Here is a 21,509-nt window from a genome sequence, read left to right as displayed (position 1 = left end):
AAAAAAAAAAAAAAAAGGAAGAAGGGAGGGGGGGGGGGGGGGGGGGGGGCAGGGAATAAAAACATAAAGCTTTCTTTTCCACCAAAACAAAGGTATTCCAACCACATCTGTAAAGTACAATTATAGCCTTACAAAAGTTAGAAATAAACATACCTGCCCTTCAGAGTTGCTACCCCAAGCATATACATCCCCTGTAGATGATAAAGCTAGTGTATGCTCTGCTCCTACAGCTATGTCTTCAATGAAGATTCCCGACAGTACTGGAACTTGTTGGGGTCTGTTGTGATTTCGAGCACGACCTTCTGGCAAACCTATCAGGCGATCTAAAATTGCAAGCACATGTCTATATATGTAAAGAACATTAAAAGGCTAATTTTACTTGCATGCAGAAGTCAGGGAGGGACAAAAAGCAATTCTACATACTCTTGGAGCTGGGACACAAGCGCAATAGGTTAAGGAGAAATCTAGTGTATGTTTCCTACAGACGGTGCTTCCTACAGTACTCATTAATACTGCTAAAGCTGTTATTTTAACTTTAGGTCTGAAACAAGATCAAATTCTATTAAAACAAGACTTCCAGATCTAAATGTATGGTTTTTATAATACAAATGAATTAACTGACTTGAGAAGTTTAAACACGTTTAATTCAGTGCACTTGGAAATTCTCCTGTCCACATTTTTAAACAACTTGTGTAGGCATATGCTTTATTAGACAAAGTAAACTTTTAAGTAAGCCAATATTTTTGGACATGTGAAATTCAATAAAGTTTTAGAAAAAGTGCTCTTTAAAAAGTAAATTAGTAAACTGAAAGGCTATTCTGAGATCAAACTAGACAGAGCTACAAATCTGGATTTTAGGCATATGCTAAAATTGCATTGTTGAAGCTGCAAAATTCAGATTAGGTCAGCACAAATCTGAAAAGTAGCATTAGGTCAGTGTTATAAAGATGTCTTAATATTCTTCCTTTTCACTTGCAATACACATGAACCTATAGATAGAAAGGTCCAAATACCAGATTGTCCTACCTTGTCCAAAAGTATATACATGACCATCTTTTGTCAGTGCAACAGAGAACTGGGTTCCACAAGCAACTTTTTTTATTCCAATTCCACAAAGAATATCCACTTTCTAAGGGGTAAGTGAAAGGAAAAAGAGCTATGGTATTATGAGGATATAAACAGAAAGCAGACATGAACTTCACCTGTAACTCCTGCTTCCAAAAAGAAATTTTATAATTCCCACTGTGCAATGCATACATTGTAATTATTCTAATTACTGCTTGTAAATTAATAGAGGAAACCGAGACAGTTTTCTCTTTTTCTTTAATGGAACTAACACCTTATTCTATGTACAATGATTCAAAACACCCTTTTTTATTGGGAGTAAGTGGAGAGTGGCATGGGAAGAAGTAGATGAGTCTGTAAACAACCCTCCCCCCAGATTCCAAAATAAGAAAGCTCTCTTCTTTAAGCTAATCCTAAGATTTTCACTATTTGTATTGCCACTGAGGTAAGGTCAATATTATTTAAGTGAAATCCTTTAAAGTATCAGGCTCAGCATAATGTATCATCAGAATTATTTATGCCAGATTGTATTAGAACAGTTTAGTAGATGGAATTAATAATTTAACTTCTGAAAATTACACAGTGAACACTGTGCAACAAGTTTAACAAAACTGAAAATTTATGCAAAGAATAATTTCTCTATAAATTCTAACCTGTGGTGAGGATTTTGCAGTGGAATTTCCCAAACCAAGTTTACCATAATCTCCATCTCCAAAAGCCCAAACCATTGAGCCATCTGTTGACACAGCTACAGTGTGATTGAGTCCACAGGCCACCTGGTTGAGAGAATTATGTTATTACCACAGTTTTTGCTAACTTACTAACTCAAACACCCCAACTACCTTTAAGAGAAGAAAAATCATGTTTTAAAAAATAAGTATCCTTTTAAAACTATTAAAACTTCAATTGCTTATTACAGTGTTTTAAAGACATTTACGACCACAGTAGTGTTTTTTAGGTAGTTGCTTCCTCTCAGCTCCTAGAACCAAAGGATAGTATTATGCTACACATACTCGTTGTTTTAAGAATATAAAATAGCTCATGAATTCATGCTTAAAAATGCCTAAATCTTGAAATGTTAAAATGTTAAAAAACACGGGCAGTTTTGCAGAAAGAGAATCTTTCAGGATCTTTCAGAGTCAGGAAAGTAATTATTTAAAAAATTACACATAGTCAAATTCTGCCATCATAATAAAAAGCAAAGCCAAGGTTAAAAAAAAAAAACAGAACACTTAAATATTGTTGAAAATATCAGCTTTAAACAAAGATATATTGCTAGTTTTAGATGAACCATGCCTGTCCAATCTGGTAACCTTCCAGCGCCGTCACTCTTTCTGGAAGTTTCTTATTGGAAGTATTTCCAAGTCCTAATCGACCATAATCACCATTTCCAAATGTAAAAAGTTTGCCATCTGCTGTCACCACAGCTGAGTGTTTGAAGCCACATGACATCTGGAAACAAAATAAACACAATTTTTACACACATTTTAAATTTGGGGGAAAAAATTGTATTAGCTATTACATGTAAATACCTAATACCTCTTCCTCCCCTAAACTATGTTCACTTTATAAAGAGCTAAAATACAGATGCTTTAGTATTAATCATTTCTCCAACAACCTATCTCTTGCTCTTCTCAGTAGTAACATTGAGGAGGAGGAGGACAGGTGGATATTTGCACGAAGAAAGGCTTTCAGGTGTTTTATTTTTTATTTATTTTTACCAACTACTGTTTTCTGCAAGCAGATTGCTTTTATTGTACAAATACTTTGTATTTTTATATGAAACCTCCAGTCAAAGCTTAATGTTTTTTTGCATTGCTATAATGCACACTTAGTACGTAGGAGGTAGTCTCGGTTACTAGTTTTGTAGGTCAAAGTCACCTGACAAGGATCAACAGAAACTTCTAAATCATGTCTGTATTTTGACAACCTTTTGATCATCCCTCTCTTCCACGCTCTTTCTAATTTTTAGTCTTCTCCAGTAACAACTGTCAATTAACATCACACATCAACAATGAGCTCTCTGATACTAACATCCTTCAACTGGAAATTATCAACTTGGTTCATAATGCTCAGAGAAGTAACAAGTTGCCTGTTTTCATTCAGTATATCAACTCAAACTGTCAAGACAGACAATGGTTCTGGAATGTTCCTAGCACTAGGTTACCACACCACAGTTTATAGAAGACAAAAAGTATTTTGTAACCTGCACCACTTCTTCTCCTTGCAGAGCCTCTATTTGTCTAGGCCTGCGCTGCCTGTCGCTGTTCCCATGTCCCAGTTTGCCATAATCTCCATCTCCCCAGCTAAAGACTTCCCCGCTTTCTGTTAAAGCCATGGAATGTCCATCAGATCCACAAGAGGTCACCAGCTGTGTTACAACAAAGCCTGTTAAAGAAAAACGAGAAAACAAAGTTTAGAATAAATTACAATAAACTCTTAAACGTACGTTTATCCAAGTGCCCCTAGTAGTAGACAATTAAGCCTGGGGAAGGGAACCAACCACAATAACAGTTTTCTTGTTACAGCAATTTATTTAATTTTATTCTGAACACAACCTTTGTCTTCTCACATACAATGTATACTTTCTGGCCTGCCATTAGTTTTGAAATGAGATGTTCCTATCTTAAGCAAACACTTTTCCCTTTTTGAAGCCTTCAAAATTAAGGAATTTTAACATACTACTACTTAATTCTTCAGGAAAAATGAACATCTAGTTTACTTGTTTGATTTTTTAATTAAAGACTACAATATTTTAATGTGTAAATCTGCAAAAATAGCATCAACACAAATGATTATATTAACTACCAAAATACTTATTTGTGCTCTATCAATTGACTCATTTCGAGCCCAAAAATTTTACCTTGCAGTGCTGAAATGACTGTTAACACATGAAGATCATCAGAATTGCCTTGTCCCAGTCGCCCATAGCTCCCTTCTCCACAAGCCAAAACGGTGCCATTAGCTTGAATGACAAAAGTACAATTCTGACCACAAACAACCTAGTTTAAAAAGACATAAAGGAGTTTTAATGATTTTTGTGTTAGATGCAGCAACGTTGTAATACCTGTATTACAATGTACAATGTCCTTTTAAAATTTTTTTCTTTGTAATTATATCAAGACAACAGACTCTTTTGTCACACTGCAAAATACTTTGTGACAACCCTTTTAACATTAAGACTTCACTCACCTCATGTTTAACGGAGTTTCGTTACCCAATCCCATCATAATAAAAATTACTTCATTGAAACTTGCTACTAGTCTTGGTAAACCTTCTTCCAGTGACAGAAATCGCAATATACTCCCACCTGAGATTTAGTTCTGATGTTCCCATCCAGAACGTCAATGTTAGTTCAGAAAACAAAATTGGCACATGTATTACGTTAAAGCTGTGCAGGTATTTTCAAATCATGCTTATATCCAACAATTCTGTTTTGTCAGATTTCAGCAGCTTCTTGGTTTGAATTTGTCAAATAATTAAAGATTTCCTCTTTAGTGAAAACAAATGTTTTGGGGGTACTTCATAGTCAATTCAAACAACAAATTGAAAAGACATTTAGAGAGAGATTTTTACAAACTATACAAACAATACATGGTAAATCATTAAATCATGACTGTTTTTAAGTGGTCACCTGCTGAGCCTGAGAGAATGAAGGCGCTGCTACTGGTATCATGACATTTCTACCAGCTTCTGCTAACTGTCCGTGTCTTCCTGCTCCCCACAGATAAACGTCACATTTGCCTCCCAAGTGCCAATCCTATGGAATAGCATGAAAGAATGCTTTAGAACAAGAGTGCTTTCAATAGCTTGCAATGTTTAAAAAGAATAAAATAAAAAAAAAGAAAAACAAAAACCAAACCATCAATTTTACTAACCTCTGGCCTTGATGTTGCCCAAGACATTATCTGTTCATCCATACCATTGATCCATTTACTGTTATCCTACACAAAAGCCACAGTTACCACATTCAGTTCAAGAGATGCACGTTATTTTTCTGTTATGCAATACATATTTTCCTTTCTGAGAACAATATTGACATTCAGATTATTCTAAATGGTATAGCAATAAGAATGAATGTGTGCAGACTCAAATACTTTACTTTTGTCCGTAGGCCAAGTTTACTTCCTTACTACACCTATCTAGCAATGACACTGCTATCCATGACTTGCAATCCAAATCAAAAAAAAAGAAAAACCAAACAAAAGTCATGATGAAGTAATCTTTTCCTATTTACTGATCCTTAGTGCTTTTTCAAGTTTTAATTGCAAACACTGGCTTAAAATGTTATAAGCTTGCTGATAAAAAATTCTTATTTTCATTTATGTATCATAACAAGTTGTAAGAACAATTGACACTAGCAAAATCATTTGGTGTAGAAATGTGCCAAAATGTTACTCTAAAAGTAACTCTAAAAGTTGTAAAGGTCTACATTTCTTGCTTCTATCACATACGAAAATTACTGTCACACTTTTGGGTTGTTTTGGTTTTTAATATGCAACTGATTTGCACTCATTACACACACAGAGAGCAATCTTTACAGTATATTCTAGCCAGTTAATTAAAAAATAAACTTACACTTATTGCTGGTGCTTATGTTAATGAATATAAATGTTTACAGTTCAGAGATATTAACTGCATCATACCATATGCTCAATAACAACACACTTCACTGCTGAGACAATATAGCACTTTTTACCATTAGGAGAGTTAGCTCATCCTCTGGAACAGGCTCCAGGTCTGGAACAGTAAAGGATTCTGGGAACTCTGCTCCTTTGGCCAGGGCTTCAGCAGCTTTTATGGTAGTAGAGAAACACTCTAGCCAGGCCCATTCTGTGGGATTCCAGGCTGAAGGATCAGGGAGGCAGTTCTGGTGATGAGGTGGTACTGGAGGATTGCACAAGAGCTGATCTAGGTGAAGACCCACAGCGAGTGATGCCAAACACTGCATATAAGGACTATGAACAAGCTGGTCTCCACAAACAACATGGGGCTAAAAGTGAGGGGAGTGGGAGAGAGAAATTGAACATGCAAAGTTAGAAATGTGTATTAATCAATTCAGAAATAGGAGTCCTTGAAAGCTAGTCCTGTAGAAAAATACTTTCCTCCATGCTTAATCAAAGTTTTTCTAATATTTGAAATGCTCTCAAATTAGGAGACTACTACCTTTGAGAATACTAAAAGACGTTTGCAAATAGGATGTAGGAAAGTATTCTGGGTTCTCTGTGGTGAAAGACTGAAATCAGCTGAGATTCAAAAAGTGACCTCACATCAGACATGAATTTTAAATGTTCACATTAGGTCTTCTTACCTTTTCGTAAGCATACTGTTCCTGAAGCATTATTGGCAAACGTTCCAAGAAAGCTCGCATGCAAGGAGCCATATTTAATCCTAGAACTCCTTGCTGCTTCAGTGCAGTCCTACATGTTGCAAGGACGTGATTGGAAGATATCCACTCTGATGTACAGTTCGCTACCAACACATCCTGTTTAACAGCAGTCACAAGACACATTAGAAATTAAAAATTCATAAAGCAGGATTCCACTGCTCCACTGATTAATCACCAATCACCTTAGTTTCCATAGGGGCCAGAAAACATACAAGCTTGTACATTTTGTCTCTGTTGGTGAATAATCTGCTAACAAATGCTACGGAGTAGCCATCTCCATTTGCCACTTCCTCACATTCCCATGGCAACACTACAGTTATCACCCCAATGAAGAATGCAAACATGGTAATAAGCAGAGTTCATTTCAGTGAATGCTGTAACCTTAGTTTAGGATTTAGTTTAGGTGTAACCTCAGTTTAGGATTTGCCTTGTACTATGGCCTTCAATATTTGGTCTGAATTCAGAGAAGACTTTCAAGGAATCCCAAAATACTTAGAACCACATGCAGCATGACTTTACTAACAGGAGTCATAACTTGTGCCATATTTATATTCACTCACAAAAAATACCATCTTTTCGAATAATCAACTGTTATGAAACTTCTGTTCAGATGCCAGCAGTTCCTGACACAGCAAACACTGAAGTAAATTCTGCTGCTCCTTAAAAACTTCTGAGATTGAGGCTGTTTTAAATTAAGTTATATCACTGAAGCATCTTATTTGCTGAGGGAAATGAAACATTTCTTCATGCTGCATAAAGGGCGGGGTGGGGTATGAAATCTGTCTTCTGCCTATCTTTATTGCCCACTTACGGCTGCTGCCGTTAAACAGAGAAGCTGATGTAACCAGTGTGCAACATCCTTTATAACCACTGGCTCAGGAGGATTCCACCCTGCACCCCCAAATTAAACATGGGATACTGTTAAAAAAACAACCAGTCTTTTTAGGGTCAGGTGATAGTTGAAAGCCAAAACAATGTGTCTTGAAAATAAAACAGTTAGATATTTCTATCTGTGTATTTCAAAAAAAAAAAAAAAAAGGAAAAATACAGACAGACAAATGGCATTTTCTTTTAGTAAAAAATTTGAAAGAACGTTATTTTAACACATGAGTGTCACCTTGGATCTGTTAGAGCAAGCAGCTACTCCAACTTCAGGTATCCATACTGCAGTCTGAATAGCTCCAGAACCTATCACAACACTCTGTAATACTGAACCATCCTAAGGAAAGAAGTGTTTTGAGTCAGTGTGTATACACAGCTACTTTTCTGTTTAAATGCATACAATCACATTCGTAAAGGATGATATTCTCCTAAGCTGTTCAGTAAGTATTTAAAAACTGAAATGTTCATACTAAAAGCAAAAAAAAATCTGGCATTTTTATCTTATTAAGGAGATAACTAAGGATTTAGAATTGTTTAATAATCCACATTATCTGACTCTTGGAAAAGTTCTTGAAGTAAGAGAATATTGTTCCCAACTATAAAGACAGAGTGGCTGGTTCTGCAAAACCTTGCAGAACTAACATGACCAAGCCTACAGAATGAATCAATAATAGAATCACAAAATATAAAATACTTCAATGTTAAGTAAAATTTCAATTTGTATTTTATTATTTATAATTTCATATCATTATTTTATACCATGCTTTCTCTGATGTTTCTAATGTACTGAGGGAGGTGGGAAGCTAGTCTGATGCCTTGACCATTTTAGATACTCACACTAAAAAAAGAATTATGGCACGTCAAAGATGATCTTACCCGTAAAGACCAAATATTCATGAGACCACCAAGTCCACCAGATACTAATGCCAGTCCATCAGGACTGAATGCAACAGTCCGAACAGGAGTAATATGTCCTCTCAGTTGAAAAACACACTTGACTTCGACTGCTTTTCTGTATCCATCCTGCAAATTATTTCATAGTTATGGAATACTAAACTATTTACAGACAACAGAGTACTGTAACAGCTTCTGTATTCTGCAATAATTACTGATCATCTGTAGAGATGGGGTATTTTCCAGAAGATAATAAAAAAAGACCAGTACTATAATAATAATATGTTTGTCACATTATCATCTTTTCTCCCCTTACAAAATGCCGTCAACATTAAAGACCACATTGCAATTTATGCAGGAGAAATTAATCTTGACTTAATTTTATCTAGAAAAAATTTTAAACTCTTAAATTTTAGTATAAATTTATCAACTTTAAAAAAAATGAAAACAGATCAAAATATAATCTTTAGCCAAATAAAATTCATTTAAACCTTTGATTTTTCATTTCCTGGTCTGAAAATGCCTACGCATATACAAATGCAATATAAACATTTTTTAGCAAATCTCTTCTCCCAGGAAATGTCGAGATTTGAGTAACTTGCTCACATTCTTCTCCTCCCCCAATTTCGGAATGAGCAAAGAGAATTTCTTAAACACCAATTTTACTCCTTTTACCTTGGCACTTGTTTCTTGGTCCCACCATCCTTCTGAGCAAGTTGAGCTGGACTGCAATGTGATTACTATGTCCTGGGGAACAGTCCAGACACACACCAAACCATTGTGGCATCCTCTAAAGGAAGTCAGGATAAATCAGAAAAAAACCTAAAGGTTGGTAGGTATCAGTAGTCTGGTATTACCTTAAAATATCAGTAGTCTTCATCACCTCCCTATAAAACTACATTGCAACAATTAATCTAATGGGGAAAGGCATGCTCCTAATGGGTAAATGCATTTTTTCCTATTCTTCCCCCACTGCAGCTTTTCAATTTTTCCTAACAACATATTCTCAGAAAAAATATTTGGATGAAGCAAAAAAATTCCAAGCAGGACCACCACACACAGGTCTCATGGCATGGAGAAAACAGTCAGTAACATGACCAGAGCCACTCTTTCCATTTGAGTTCTGAAGCCTCATGGATCTCATGGCAGCTGGCTTACTGAATCTGTGTTATTTAAAAAAAAGACAAAACTTTTCTTTGCTCTGGACACTAAAGACTGGTAGAAAATACCTGCAAAAGAGCTATAGAAACAATAAAAAAAAATTACATACGTAGCTAGTAAAAGCTGCAGCTTGGGTCCTTTCCCTGGAAGAGCACACCAGGCAATGCCATTCACAAGAGCTGGATGGGCCAGTGAATGCAGACGTCTCCAACATCCTCCCATATATCCCCAGAGTTTCACTGTTTCTTCTTTGGCACATGTCAGGAGAATCTTACCAGTTGGATCCCACTTCATACTAACAATCATATCCTATCGGATTTTAAAAAATTAAAAGTTGGTATGAAGTAACATGGTAAGAACAGAGAAAATTTAACTCTCAGAGCTAATGTAATGTTTAATTATTAATAACAAAGAACATTTTATTCTCAAATAAATTGTTGCAGAGACCGTGAGCTGCAGTTATTAAAAGCATAATGGTACTTTTCAGAACTATCAAATTAAAATAAAATCCTAGGTTCCTGAGAGAAACTAAAGGGAAAACATAGAAAAAAAATGTTCTCTTTTCATTGTACACCTTCTTTGATTTTTTTTTTCCCCCAAAGAAATAGACAATTTTTCCTTCTTTTTTTATATTATGAAATTGCGGTATTAATTACATTAAAGTTATACAGCTCATAAACATATTAGGCAATGGGCCAGATGTAGCTTTGAGTCTGAGGGAGGAAAGGAGAACAGCCCATAGTGGAAAAGGCAAATATAGTTTTATTGTCACAGCTTGCTCACTTCTGTGACTACCATGCTCCAAATACCAATACCAGTTCATGAAAGCACTCAAGATGCTTTTACTACACCTAACGCTTGAGGAATTCTCCTCTTAGCCTAACAAATCATTTATGGACTATTAATGACTTATTATTACATACTAGCCAAGCAAAGGCCTTTGCAGCTGCATATTTAGAAAAACGTCTTTTGCACTGTAACTTAAGCTTTAAATAAAAAAGCGACATAACCAAAATTAGAATTTATTATGAGCACTTTTGCAAATTAAAATAACTACAGTCTTTTAAATCCAGACATGCATAGCCGTGTCCTTAATACACTTCTGTCAATGTAAGTATATACACCTCACAATCTGTAATAGCAAAAAAGGCTATAAAATTTATTTTTCCTTGTTTTTTTTTTTAATTTGGTAGACTGTTCCTTTAAAATATATTGTGTTTCATATGTGTATTAGAAATAGGTATGTGTTCTTAAAATAATCTGCACTTGACTTTATAAGTAGCTTTCAAATACAGAAAATAGCTTTAATAGATCTTTACCTACAAAAATTATACATTAGTTCTAAAAGGAGTAACTCTACCTTATGTGCATCAACTAGAACGATTCCTCCTTTTTCAAGTGGCTCCTTTGTTCCTATTAGCAATTTTCCATCTGAATAGCCAACTGCAAATGGTCTGTCTTCACTGAACCAGGCAATGCATGCAACAGACACTATGTAAACAGACAACACAAAAATTAATTAAACTTCACTCTGGCCAAAGAGGTTTTTGCAGTGCAATTGTCTAAAATATGAAGCACATAACAACTTCTCCCACCACCAAGCTTACTTAACATACTTTTGGTCTGAAAATTTTCCTGAATTTATACGGTAGAAATAAAACTGAGTACCACTGTAATGACAGCTGTTGAGATTCTTTTGTAACAGTTTTTTCATTCTTCTTCTTTTTATTAAAATAACTGAATTTAAATTCCTGACATGGTGAAAAGAACTAGGCTAGGAGAAAAAGTAGACGAATCCTATACATGTATCTGAGATAGGGATGCTTCTAAGAAAAGCACTGAAAACAATTTGAGCCTTTCTTAGCACGTAGATATTACCTCACTTGATTCTGCTAAAAAAATATGCAAATTTCCTGAAGCAGCAATATGCAAAAAACCACAATGCTACCAAAGGTGTGCTACTTGATGTCCCCTGGGACTGGAACTATAAAGGAAAAATGGCAGTAATTCAGTAATTCAAATGACACCGACTACATGCTATCTGTAGACAAAGCAGACCCTGCAGGGAATCTATATTGATTTTGCAAGGAATGTCAGGATTTGCCTAGGTTGCTGCAAACTGTTTGCCTCTGCTGTAGGGGAATCAGGGTGCAGATGGAGATCCCACAGACCCCACAGACTTTTCTCCTCCCATGAACGTAAGTGAATGATGCTTGCAGGTAAGGTACAAGAAGTCATATCCCATGAACAATAATACAAAATTGATATTATATACTTGCTTAATAAAAAAAAGCTGGGGGAAATGCATAATTTTAATTTCTGATACTGATTTTTAATTTAATACTGATACAATCACCTACCATCCTTTCTGTAGCAGTGTTCCAGTTCTAGCCGGTGCATGGTTGAAATATCTACAACCTCAATAAGACCAAGAGATCCATCCATACGACCAATTAATAATAATTCTGGAGCATCTCCTGTCCATGCTGCAGCTGGCCCTTCTTCTGGCCAAGCTAGAGCAGATACCCAGTGAGGCTGAAGATCTAATAATCCTTTTCCTCCTAGGAGCCCAAAAAGTCTTTTAAAACTACTTCATCTTCATAAAGAAAAGAAAACAACACAACAAAAATACTTTCCACAGGAAAATATCAAGAGATCCCATTTAGAGCTAGGACATACTACAAATTCACTTAAGTTACAAGACTACAAAGCAACGGTCCACTCATCTACAAAAGACACAAAAGCTAGCTTACAAATCTCAATTATCAGTCAGGTTACATAGTTTTGTCAAGGAAGCAAGATAAATTCTTCAGTACTAAGTAAATTTATACTTTTCCTGTAGACTGTCTATTAACACGGGCAGCATAACTGGTGATTTTTGTAACAGCAAAACAACAGAATGAAGTTTCAAAGATTACAAATGACAAAGTGATTAATAGTCAATAGTCTTCCTTTCAAAGGAGTTCTAAAGGTATGCTGGATTAGTCAACTGCAGCACAAATAACAGTAAAAACATAAGAGAATCCACTCAATGGTGCTTGCAAACTGAACCATGGAATTGGAAAGGGCGTTTCCTGGATCAGGTTCAGTCCCCACTATCACTATGCAATCTCATAAATTTATCTAATTAATTTTATAGTATTTCTTCCCCAATTGTCACTCCTCATAAAATACGAGATGACAATCTTTTGAACATTAGAGACTTTCTTGAAGTTATTTATTTACATTTCTTCTCGTGTCAACACTATCCATTTACTTACATAGCTGCTTTTTCTCTCTGAGCTTCTCCTAGAGTTTATCTTCCCAATGTGATTATTTATAAGCTTCTTCCTCCAAGACTCTTTTGTTCAAATGAACAAACAAAGCTCACTCATTCTACTCTCATTAGAAGACATTCCATCTAGCTGATCACTCTGGAAATCTTTTCCTTCACCCATTTCAGTCAATTTTCACATTTTCCCTATTGCATGTAGAAAGGTAATTTTTGCAGACAATAGGAAGATAGATTTTACAGACAAAAATTGCCAAGCGATCAAGCCTCACATCTAAACACTTCTGATTCAACAAGGACTTAGATGCTGCTCAGTTTTCTACCAAATTAATTGTAAACCAAACATCCATTTGTGGTTAGTGCCTTCCTCTAATAAAATAGGTTCACAAGACATTATGGAAGATGATAGGAATTTAAATCAGAGAGCATACACAGTTAAATACTTGGGTAAACAAATACTCAATAACTTAGCAGCTTCCCGAGAAATACATTGTATCATAAAGTGTTTGCAGGTAGTTAAGAGCATACCATTGACTTGCCATATGTTCACCATCTTTTCTGTAGCACCAGCCAGATACTTGCCACTGATGCTCCAACAGACAAGAGACAAACTAAGGTCACTGGGTGACCCCAGACTTTCTTCAGAATCACCTTCCCTGTAATAGAATTAAATATTGTGATTAAAAAAGAGCATTTCCTTTAAGCAGACAGGAAAACATAGAGTTCATGAAATAGCCGAGTTAAAATCTGGAGTCCTCTTGCCATCACTGCAGATTTACATATTAAATCTTTCCTGCTCATAGTTCTATATTCTATTTAAAACCACTTCAAGTTACAGAATGAGATACTAGTTATTTCTACGGTAAGAAATTTGAAGTTAGGTTTCAATTAGAAAAATACGTTTTATTATCTTTAATTTTACCTATTTACATCTCAAATTTAACATCTTTGGTGAGGGCAAAACTTTCTGGAAGTCATGAAATGAAACAGAATAACTTGGACAAAAGAAAGGAAAGTGGTACATCTTGCTCTCAATTCTAGTTTAAACTCTTCCTCCTGTTACAATGTTGTTACACTGTTCCAAAAGTCTATTTTAAAGTTTGCTTTGACTAACTGTAACAGGACCACTGGTATGTTTTATTGCCCTTAAGGTCATACACGACAGGCACAGTTTTTACTCATTTTAGTAACAAGAAAATGAAGGCTATAATATTGCCAGGATGTATATTGTAGGCCAAATACTGTATCACCCCTGTATTTTTGAAGATAACGGGAGGCATACCTTTGGTGTGTTCTTGCTTAAGCAGGAGACATTTAATTTGTGAATAAAGCAGGTAATGGGATGTTCTAACTATTATTAACAATACTAACTTACTAACACATGTAACAGTATTAACATAAAAACTTAACATAACAGGTTGTAATACTGTATCAGGGAATAGTAACCTAGTAGCATTTAAATAATGTTCCTCCAAACTCAGAAAAACAAAACCTATTCTCACAGAAAGAGGAGATAAATCTATCAAAAAGAAGGGATAATGCCTTTTCATCTGGTCATCTCTAAGGGCTAAAAAAATAATTCTACCTTTAAAGAAGAACTTGCACTTACCCACTGCAATAAAGAATACAAATAGAATTGTGTTGCATTTGTATTTAAAGTCATCATTGAGATTGTTAGCAAAGAAGCCCATGAAAGTACTGAATTCTTAATCTGCTATACACGAAGCATATTTTTCTGCCACACAAATAACAGAAGATCTCTGTAAAAGGAAATGCTGCTCTCATTACTATCTTCTGAAGTCAAGTTACGTCGTTCTGTTTATTCTGTTTAAGGCAGCATCTAACAGTAGCAAGCAAACAAGAACTAAAACGACCACTAAGAAATCACCATGAAACAACCTTCTAGTTCACTATTGTTTCTTCATTGTCCCAAGTTAAACTACACCTAAGCTGTACTAAAGAATTAAGATTTTAATCTTTCCTTTTTCTTTCTTCTTTTTTGGACACATCCAAATGATACAAAAGTACTTCCCAGACCCTCTCATGATGAAGAATTGAGCTCAGTTACTCAATCCCAAAAGTCACAAATTCTTTTTTCACACTTGACTCAAATGACCACACTCGTAATTATCGTTGGAACTTGTTATACATTGGAACTGTCCGCTGGAACCCAATGAAGGGATATTTGCATATTTTTTTTTATATGACAGTCCCTAACAGTTTTTATTTTACCCATTTCTCATTATATGAATTAATGAAGAATATTTTTAAACAGCTTTAACACAGTCTCTTTATACCGACTCTTATCAGCTTGGTATTTAAGTTCCGTTTTCAGTCGTAAGCTATTTACATTGCATGCCATAAATACAGCAACAGTCCCAGAGAAAAAATGAGAGAATGTCAGTGCAGGAGATATGGCAGGGTTGGCTCTTTTCATTATCTTGCATGATTACAGCTTAAATTAAATATCTTGACTATTATAAAGAATCAACTTACAGCTTGTTGAGCACACAGGTTTGTTGCAATGAATACTGCTTCTTTGTAACATTCCACACTCTTATGGTGCCATCATTTCCACTAGTTGCCAAAAGTCCCTTTTTGTTGCACCAAACACATGTCATGACCTACAAATACCAAAGAAACCACAGCAAAACTGGAATTTAAATCTAAAGCTTAGGTATGTTTGTTCACTAATATTAAGCAAACATTAACCAATGGGACAGAGCATTAACTATATTACTGAAATACACAGTTAACAATCAAGATATATTTTTCTACTTCTATAGTATTGTGTACTGTAATTAAGCACGCTTTATAAGGATGCTACACTTCATTCAGACCCATGCTCCACATGCCACTATTGCACAGAATGCTGGACAAAGAGGTTAACTACTATGAGAGAAAAAATTAGTGCACATTAAGATCTAGCCTAAGAAAAGATTTAGGTGATTCTGCTGACTTTCATGTCCCCTTTAATTGAAGCTTCAAAGAAGCTAAGCATTTTTCTGCATCAGAGGTACCCTCAAGCAATAACTTAATCACCAAAAAATTACTTCTTGTGGGAAATAATTTCAGTCACTATACTTGTAAAATAATAGTATTTTACTTTTTCTGTATTCTACAGAAGAGAGTATTAAAATTCATGCAATTTTGGGAGAAATGCTTACCCTGTTCTGATGAGCCTCTAATTTTATGAAGGAACATTTTCGTAAGTCTCCCCCCATATCAGCGAGGGTCTGAGGAATAGTTTGATTATCTCGATCATGTGCTGCAAGAGTTCGCACCAGCTGCTGAGCAGCCCACTGCCTATGCTGTGAAGATAACCTTGAAGAGAGGCAGCAAGCTGCTAGTGCATTAGCCAGCTCCAGAGGGCCTACAGCAGAAGGATCATAGGAAGGATGGGCATACAAATGGGCAATTAAACCTGCTTAAACAAAACAATGAGATGATGCCTAGATGAGTACCAAACAGAATTACAGAGATGAACACAGCATTAGCCATAATTTCCAGAAAAAGAAAGAGATTAACAAACATCTTGTAAGAACGTTGCAATCATGTTAACTATTAGAAAAAACACCCTTTTGATACTAAAAGAAAAATAACTCCCTTTAAAATTTCACAAAAAACCCTTAAGAATAGAATTATGAATAGCCTTATTCCCACCATATGGAAAACAGTTGTTCAAAGTGCAAGTGCATTCTGAACAGGAAAATGCCTCCTCTTACAGAGATAAGCTGTTGTCACTGCTGTGTCCTTCCCTCCCTTTAACACAGCAACAGCCTGGTGTTGAGGCACAGCAGCTGGTTTTTGGCTCCCTGTACTAAACTATAAGATTACTTTGATTAAAACAAGCTTTGTACATTTTTGAAAGTATATTTATTTATACATTATTCTAGCTAGTCTCTCCTTAAATATAAGTGAAGAATTGAAGATTTAATAATTAACATTTAAAAACAAAGCTATATTGTACCTTTCTTTTCAATTTCTGCTTTATCATAGTTTGGCCTCAGTTTGGCCCCTTTGTCTGCCAGCAATGCTACAAGTGCTTGAGTAACCACAAAATTCGGAGATGTGACAAGTTTGTTTTCTTCTGCAATTCCTCTTAAAAAACTTGGCAAAAATTTTCGCTGAATTGGATCATCAACTGTTGTCAAGTTTACACCAGTTGCTGCAGAAATCAAATTCTAAAAAGAAATAATTAAAGACAATAAATAACCAGAACAAACAGAAAGATCAGTTTTGGAAAAAATTTTTAGTTGAACAAATTATGCAGAGTTTTAAAGATTTTTGTATTTTTTTTTCAGAAATTCTCAGCTCCCAACCACTTTTATTTTAACAAGCAAAGATCATGTACAATATGGAATTTAAGTCCTGTGCCCTGGGGAATACCTGGTCTTAATGGAACCAACTATTCAGATCCAGGGATTAAAAAAGGAAAAAAAAAAAAAGTATCGAATAACCAAGAATACCAGCAAGAACTAAGGAGCTTATAGAAGAACTTTATAAAAAGTTATGCACCTGGTAGTAGGATAAAAAGCAGTAATACATAATGAACTCCATCATTCCACCCAACACTCGTATTTCTCCACAAGTATATTTCAAACTCAGAAGAACAGAACAATTACTCTGCTTAGAAGTTTCCCGATACATATGAAATCTGCTGCATGTCCACAGCTGTAGATCATCTTTCTAAATATAAATAATCTGTGCTCCACATAGAGCTGATTAAATTAAAAAAACCAAAACTTTAACAGAAAAACTCTGTCAATACAAAAAGCACATCCATTTTTCTCCACTTGAAAAGAGTACTCAGCAAAAAAATGTACAGTTACTTGATTTTTACCAACAATAAAACATACCCTTGCGTAAAGCCATAAACAAGAACTCTTAAGATCCTCAAACTGAGGGCAGTCTCATCACAGTTCAGAAGCTAAAAGCAGAAATTGTCAATATGTACAAAATGGATTGCTGCTTCTCATATATAAGTAGTTTATTATAAATATTTATGTTGAAATAATAGTCCTACCTGTGTACATAACTGTACCAGCAGTTTTGCAGCACTAGGAGTGTTTGATGCCAAACAGCCTACTGCTGTACTCAGATAGGCAAGGCAAGATATAGGCTTGCTTGTTTTGCTGTGTATTCCTCTAGATCGCTCTGTTGAACTTGACACAGTGGATGGACTTGTGGAGAGGCCTGCTCTCCCTGCTGCAGCGAGGCACATTAAACGAACCAAAGTTCTGATATCTGTTAATCCCAATGATTCAAGACCAGCTGCCAGGCTACAACTGGAACCACTGTCAAAAACAAACATAAGTGCTCTTGGTTTTGTTGGTACATTTTAAAAGAAAGTTATGTTTGGATAAAACTATTCCCAAACCGTAACTGAACACTGCCTGTTTGATTAGCTAGACATTGTTACCATGCATGGGGAAGGAGAAGAAAGAGAAATGAAGCTGCAGCCCCTCCACTCCTTTTCTTTTAAACTGAAGACAAAAACACATTATAGACTTGCCCTAGCAAACATCCATGAGTTTACCTGGAATCACTTATAAACAAAGTTATATGGATAATTAATGTTTAGAGTTATACTATGACTACATACACATGTACATGCCAGATGTCTGTGATGTCTTCATAGTTGCACAGGTATCTTCTACAAAGCCAGTTTTTAAATCCTCACATCCCATCAACTCCTGCACTTCATCTTTGTTCCTCTAATGTTTACTTCTAAGTTCTAATACTTGCCTTGAACAAAAACTCACTGACAAACACAGCATCTTTACGTTCTGAATGGCTAATACTACTAGAGTCTACTTTCCACATAAGATGTAGAAGTTTCTTTCAAAAAGGTTGAAGATAGGGTTCAAAAGAACAAAATTAACAGAATTATAAATGAGAATCGCTTTCTCAAATAGCTTAAAACTGCATTCCTATAGAACATAACTTGACAACTGGTTTCAAATGGAAAGGTGGAAGTGTTGCCAAGGATGCCACAAACCTGACAGACAAAAGTGAGAGCGCTCTCATAACCATAGTTCTTGCAAGGAGGACTTGGGCAGCAGCTGTCACTCTTCTTAGAGCCATAACACGGTCATGTGGATTTACTAGGGCAGCTGCTTGTTCTCCTAAGGTTATCCTGCCAGAAGAACTTTTTTCTATAGAGCCGTGACAGCCTTGGAAATAATGATGATTTGCATTAGTGTTTAAAAAAAACCAAAACATTATCATATAGTAATAAGAACAGAAGCAAATTTGGCCTAAGTTTGCAAATTACTCATTAATTTTTCAACATTTCATACATACAGAACTACAGTGATAATGACTGAAAGGAAAATACACTCCTGAAATACACTCCGTAATTTAATTATTCCTTATTTTCAAAGATAGATAGATGAGCACAACTTGACAATACTCAAGTTAATGTTCATTCCTGTTTCCCTTTTCCATTAGAGGGGCCTACAAACTTAAATATTGATCCTGCATTTCAATAGCCTGGTCATTAAGTCCCAAATTAAATCCATGAATCCATCTTTGAGTTCTGCAAAACATGCTACTGGCATCCATTGCAGGACTATGGTTGCAGTTTTGTTAGTAAATCAAAGCTTCAAGCCTTCTGCCAATATGAATGCCTCACACTCCTCTCTCTAACTCCCCTATAATAAAATGACAATTTAGAACCTGTCTTCACTTCCTCATGGGGGGAGGCAGGAAAGACTGTCAAAATATATCTGCATTGCCCCTATAAAATCACACCAAAGGGGAGGTATTTGTTCTTCAAATTAAACTCATTTAAAATTTACCTATTTGCATCAGTGTTTCTTCCATACTGTTGGTGGCTGTCACCATTGCAACTGAAGCACCTAGAGGGTCACTGTCAGGGAACTGTACAGGTTCAGGTACAATACGTCGATCATTTAACCCAAGAGGTCCAGCCAGTAATTCAAACTCCTCTTCTCCTGTCAGCTTTTCATCTTCATCTACATCTAACATATCCCAGTCTTCTACAATTGGAGAAATATTAATAGACTTGGTTACAAAAGGTAAAATATTAAATAATTTTAATTAATTAAAAAAACGAGTATAAAATGTGGATTCTAATCTGCAACATAGTAGTCTTAAAAACTCATCTTCTGCTGTTGACATAGACACAACATAACATCGTGGTTTAACCCCAGCCAGCAATTAAGCACCACGCAGCCGCTCACTCACTCCCCCCCATCCAGTGGGATGGGGGAGAAAATCGGGAAAAAGAAGTAAAACTCGTGGGTTGAGATAAGAATGGTTTAATAGAACAGAAAAGAAGAAACTAATAATGATAATGATAACACTAATAAAATGACAACAGTAGTAATAAAAGTATTGGAATGTACAAATGATGCGCAGGGCAATTGCTCACCACCCGCCGACCGACACCCAGCCAGTCCCCGAGCGGCAATTCTCTGCCCCATTTCCCAGTTCCTATACTAGATGTGACATCCCATGCTATGGAATACACCGTTGGCCACTTTGGGTCAGGTGCCCTGGCTGTGTCCTGTGCCAACTTCTTGTGCCCCTCCAGCTTTCTCGCTGTCTGTGCATGAGAAGCTGAAAAATCCTTGACTATAGTCTAAACATTACTTAGCAATAACTGAAAACATCAGTGTTATCAACATTCTTCGCATACTGAACTCAAAACACAGCACTGTACCAGCTACTAGGAAGACAGTTAACTCTATCCCAGCTGAAACCAGGACACATAATAAATCAGAAAAACAAAATCCTGCTCTTGCCCCTCTCCATTAAATTTGATTTTTATTTCTACTGCAGAGAAGTTTCATGGAAGATTCTCTGAAGTATCAAACTAGCTGGTTTTTTAAAACACAGAAATGAGAGGTCATCACATCTAGCACAAGACAACTCCAAAACCTGGGATATAGTGAAAAGTGTAGATGTACAGTTGTGCTTTAAATCATGGTAACAGGTGCATATTCCGAAGGACTGAATATTAAGGACAGACACTAGAAATTTCTGGTCTTTGTATTTATCAAAAAAGTATGCATGAGTTCTTAGGTCATAACTGTATACCCAGGCTTTTGCTTTTCCTTCCATGGGGGGAGGGGGCAGAAAAAGCACTATAATTGCAATTAAGTTATGCATTCCATTCACTTCCCAATCATTTACACAGAAGTCAACTTATATTTAGGATCCCTCCTGCTCTATCTCACTCCCCATACAGTAGAATCTGAACACCTTTTATGTATTGGAAAATGGACTTGCCATTAAGTTCCAGAGCACTCATTTAGTCTTAAATAGACAAATGTGGTAAATCATACAATTGTGATCATACAAGCTACAGAAAGGCCCAGAATCAAAGAATCAGCAAGGAAAGGTTTTCTACAGTGACTAGAAATAATCTGTTTAAAGTGAAAGCCATCCTCAGGACACTCTCAGCTAGCACAAAGGTAGAAAAAGCAAGAATAAGCCCAATGGCAGACTTTTGAGACTCTAACTTATGTTAATTAACTCCTCCCACAAAGGCATCTGAAGAAATGTATTTGAACATAAGGCTTTGTACGTGCAGTTCTGGATATAACATCTACCCACAATACCTTATCACCCAAAGTTAGGTATTTGCCATTTCAGCTACTTAGATGAAAGACACGGGGAAAAAAGGTCACTGATTTTTTTCCCATGTGAACTAAAAAAAAAATTAAAATACTACATCTAGTCTGAAGAAGATTTTAAAGTATACCTTCATGTGCAGTTTCATGACAGGTTTATTTGCATGGAAGTACCTTTATTGAAAAACAAAACTTGCACTATGCAAGTGCGAAGTATTTAATATCTTCAGCAACTTAAAAACAT

General features: G+C 35.8%; 1 protein-coding gene across 8 annotated transcripts in view; it reads right to left on the bottom strand.

Annotated features, from left to right (window-relative positions):
* The window catches only part of HERC1 (HECT and RLD domain containing E3 ubiquitin protein ligase family member 1), a 90,309-nt gene that overhangs the window by 10,346 nt on the left and 58,454 nt on the right, over nt 1–21,509 (bottom strand). For 6 of the 8 annotated variants that reach the window (XM_010571691.1, XM_010571687.1, XM_010571684.1 and 3 more), the window contains exons 46-68: nt 19,466–19,666; nt 18,664–18,838; nt 17,689–17,959; nt 16,633–16,846; nt 15,830–16,086; nt 15,159–15,286; nt 13,191–13,318; nt 11,752–11,952; nt 10,752–10,882; nt 9,501–9,700; nt 8,906–9,020; nt 8,213–8,359; nt 7,572–7,673; nt 6,377–6,550; nt 5,765–6,058; nt 4,944–5,009; nt 4,700–4,825; nt 3,929–4,067; nt 3,272–3,453; nt 2,362–2,517; nt 1,719–1,841; nt 1,027–1,129; nt 154–323 (exon numbers count right to left, since the gene is read on the bottom strand). In XM_010571691.1, coding sequence (XP_010569993.1) covers nt 154–323; nt 1,027–1,129; nt 1,719–1,841; nt 2,362–2,517; nt 3,272–3,453; nt 3,929–4,067; nt 4,700–4,825; nt 4,944–5,009; nt 5,765–6,058; nt 6,377–6,550; nt 7,572–7,673; nt 8,213–8,359; nt 8,906–9,020; nt 9,501–9,700; nt 10,752–10,882; nt 11,752–11,952; nt 13,191–13,318; nt 15,159–15,286; nt 15,830–16,086; nt 16,633–16,846; nt 17,689–17,959; nt 18,664–18,838; nt 19,466–19,666 — 3,803 coding nt within the window. The remainder of the gene's footprint in view (nt 1–153; nt 324–1,026; nt 1,130–1,718; nt 1,842–2,361; nt 2,518–3,271; nt 3,454–3,928; nt 4,068–4,699; nt 4,826–4,943; nt 5,010–5,764; nt 6,059–6,376; nt 6,551–7,571; nt 7,674–8,212; nt 8,360–8,905; nt 9,021–9,500; nt 9,701–10,751; nt 10,883–11,751; nt 11,953–13,190; nt 13,319–15,158; nt 15,287–15,829; nt 16,087–16,632; nt 16,847–17,688; nt 17,960–18,663; nt 18,839–19,465; nt 19,667–21,509) is intronic. The other 2 variants (XM_010571689.1, XM_010571690.1) reach the window with 1 other exon arrangement.

The sequence above is a fragment of the Haliaeetus leucocephalus genome, unplaced genomic scaffold, assembly GCF_000737465.1.
Source record: "Haliaeetus leucocephalus isolate CR32 unplaced genomic scaffold, Haliaeetus_leucocephalus-4.0 Scaffold339, whole genome shotgun sequence".
In the NCBI taxonomy this organism is placed as follows: domain Eukaryota; kingdom Metazoa; phylum Chordata; class Aves; order Accipitriformes; family Accipitridae; genus Haliaeetus; species Haliaeetus leucocephalus.
Note: the sequence above shows the minus strand (reverse complement) of the source record. Positions and strands in the feature narration are given on the sequence as shown.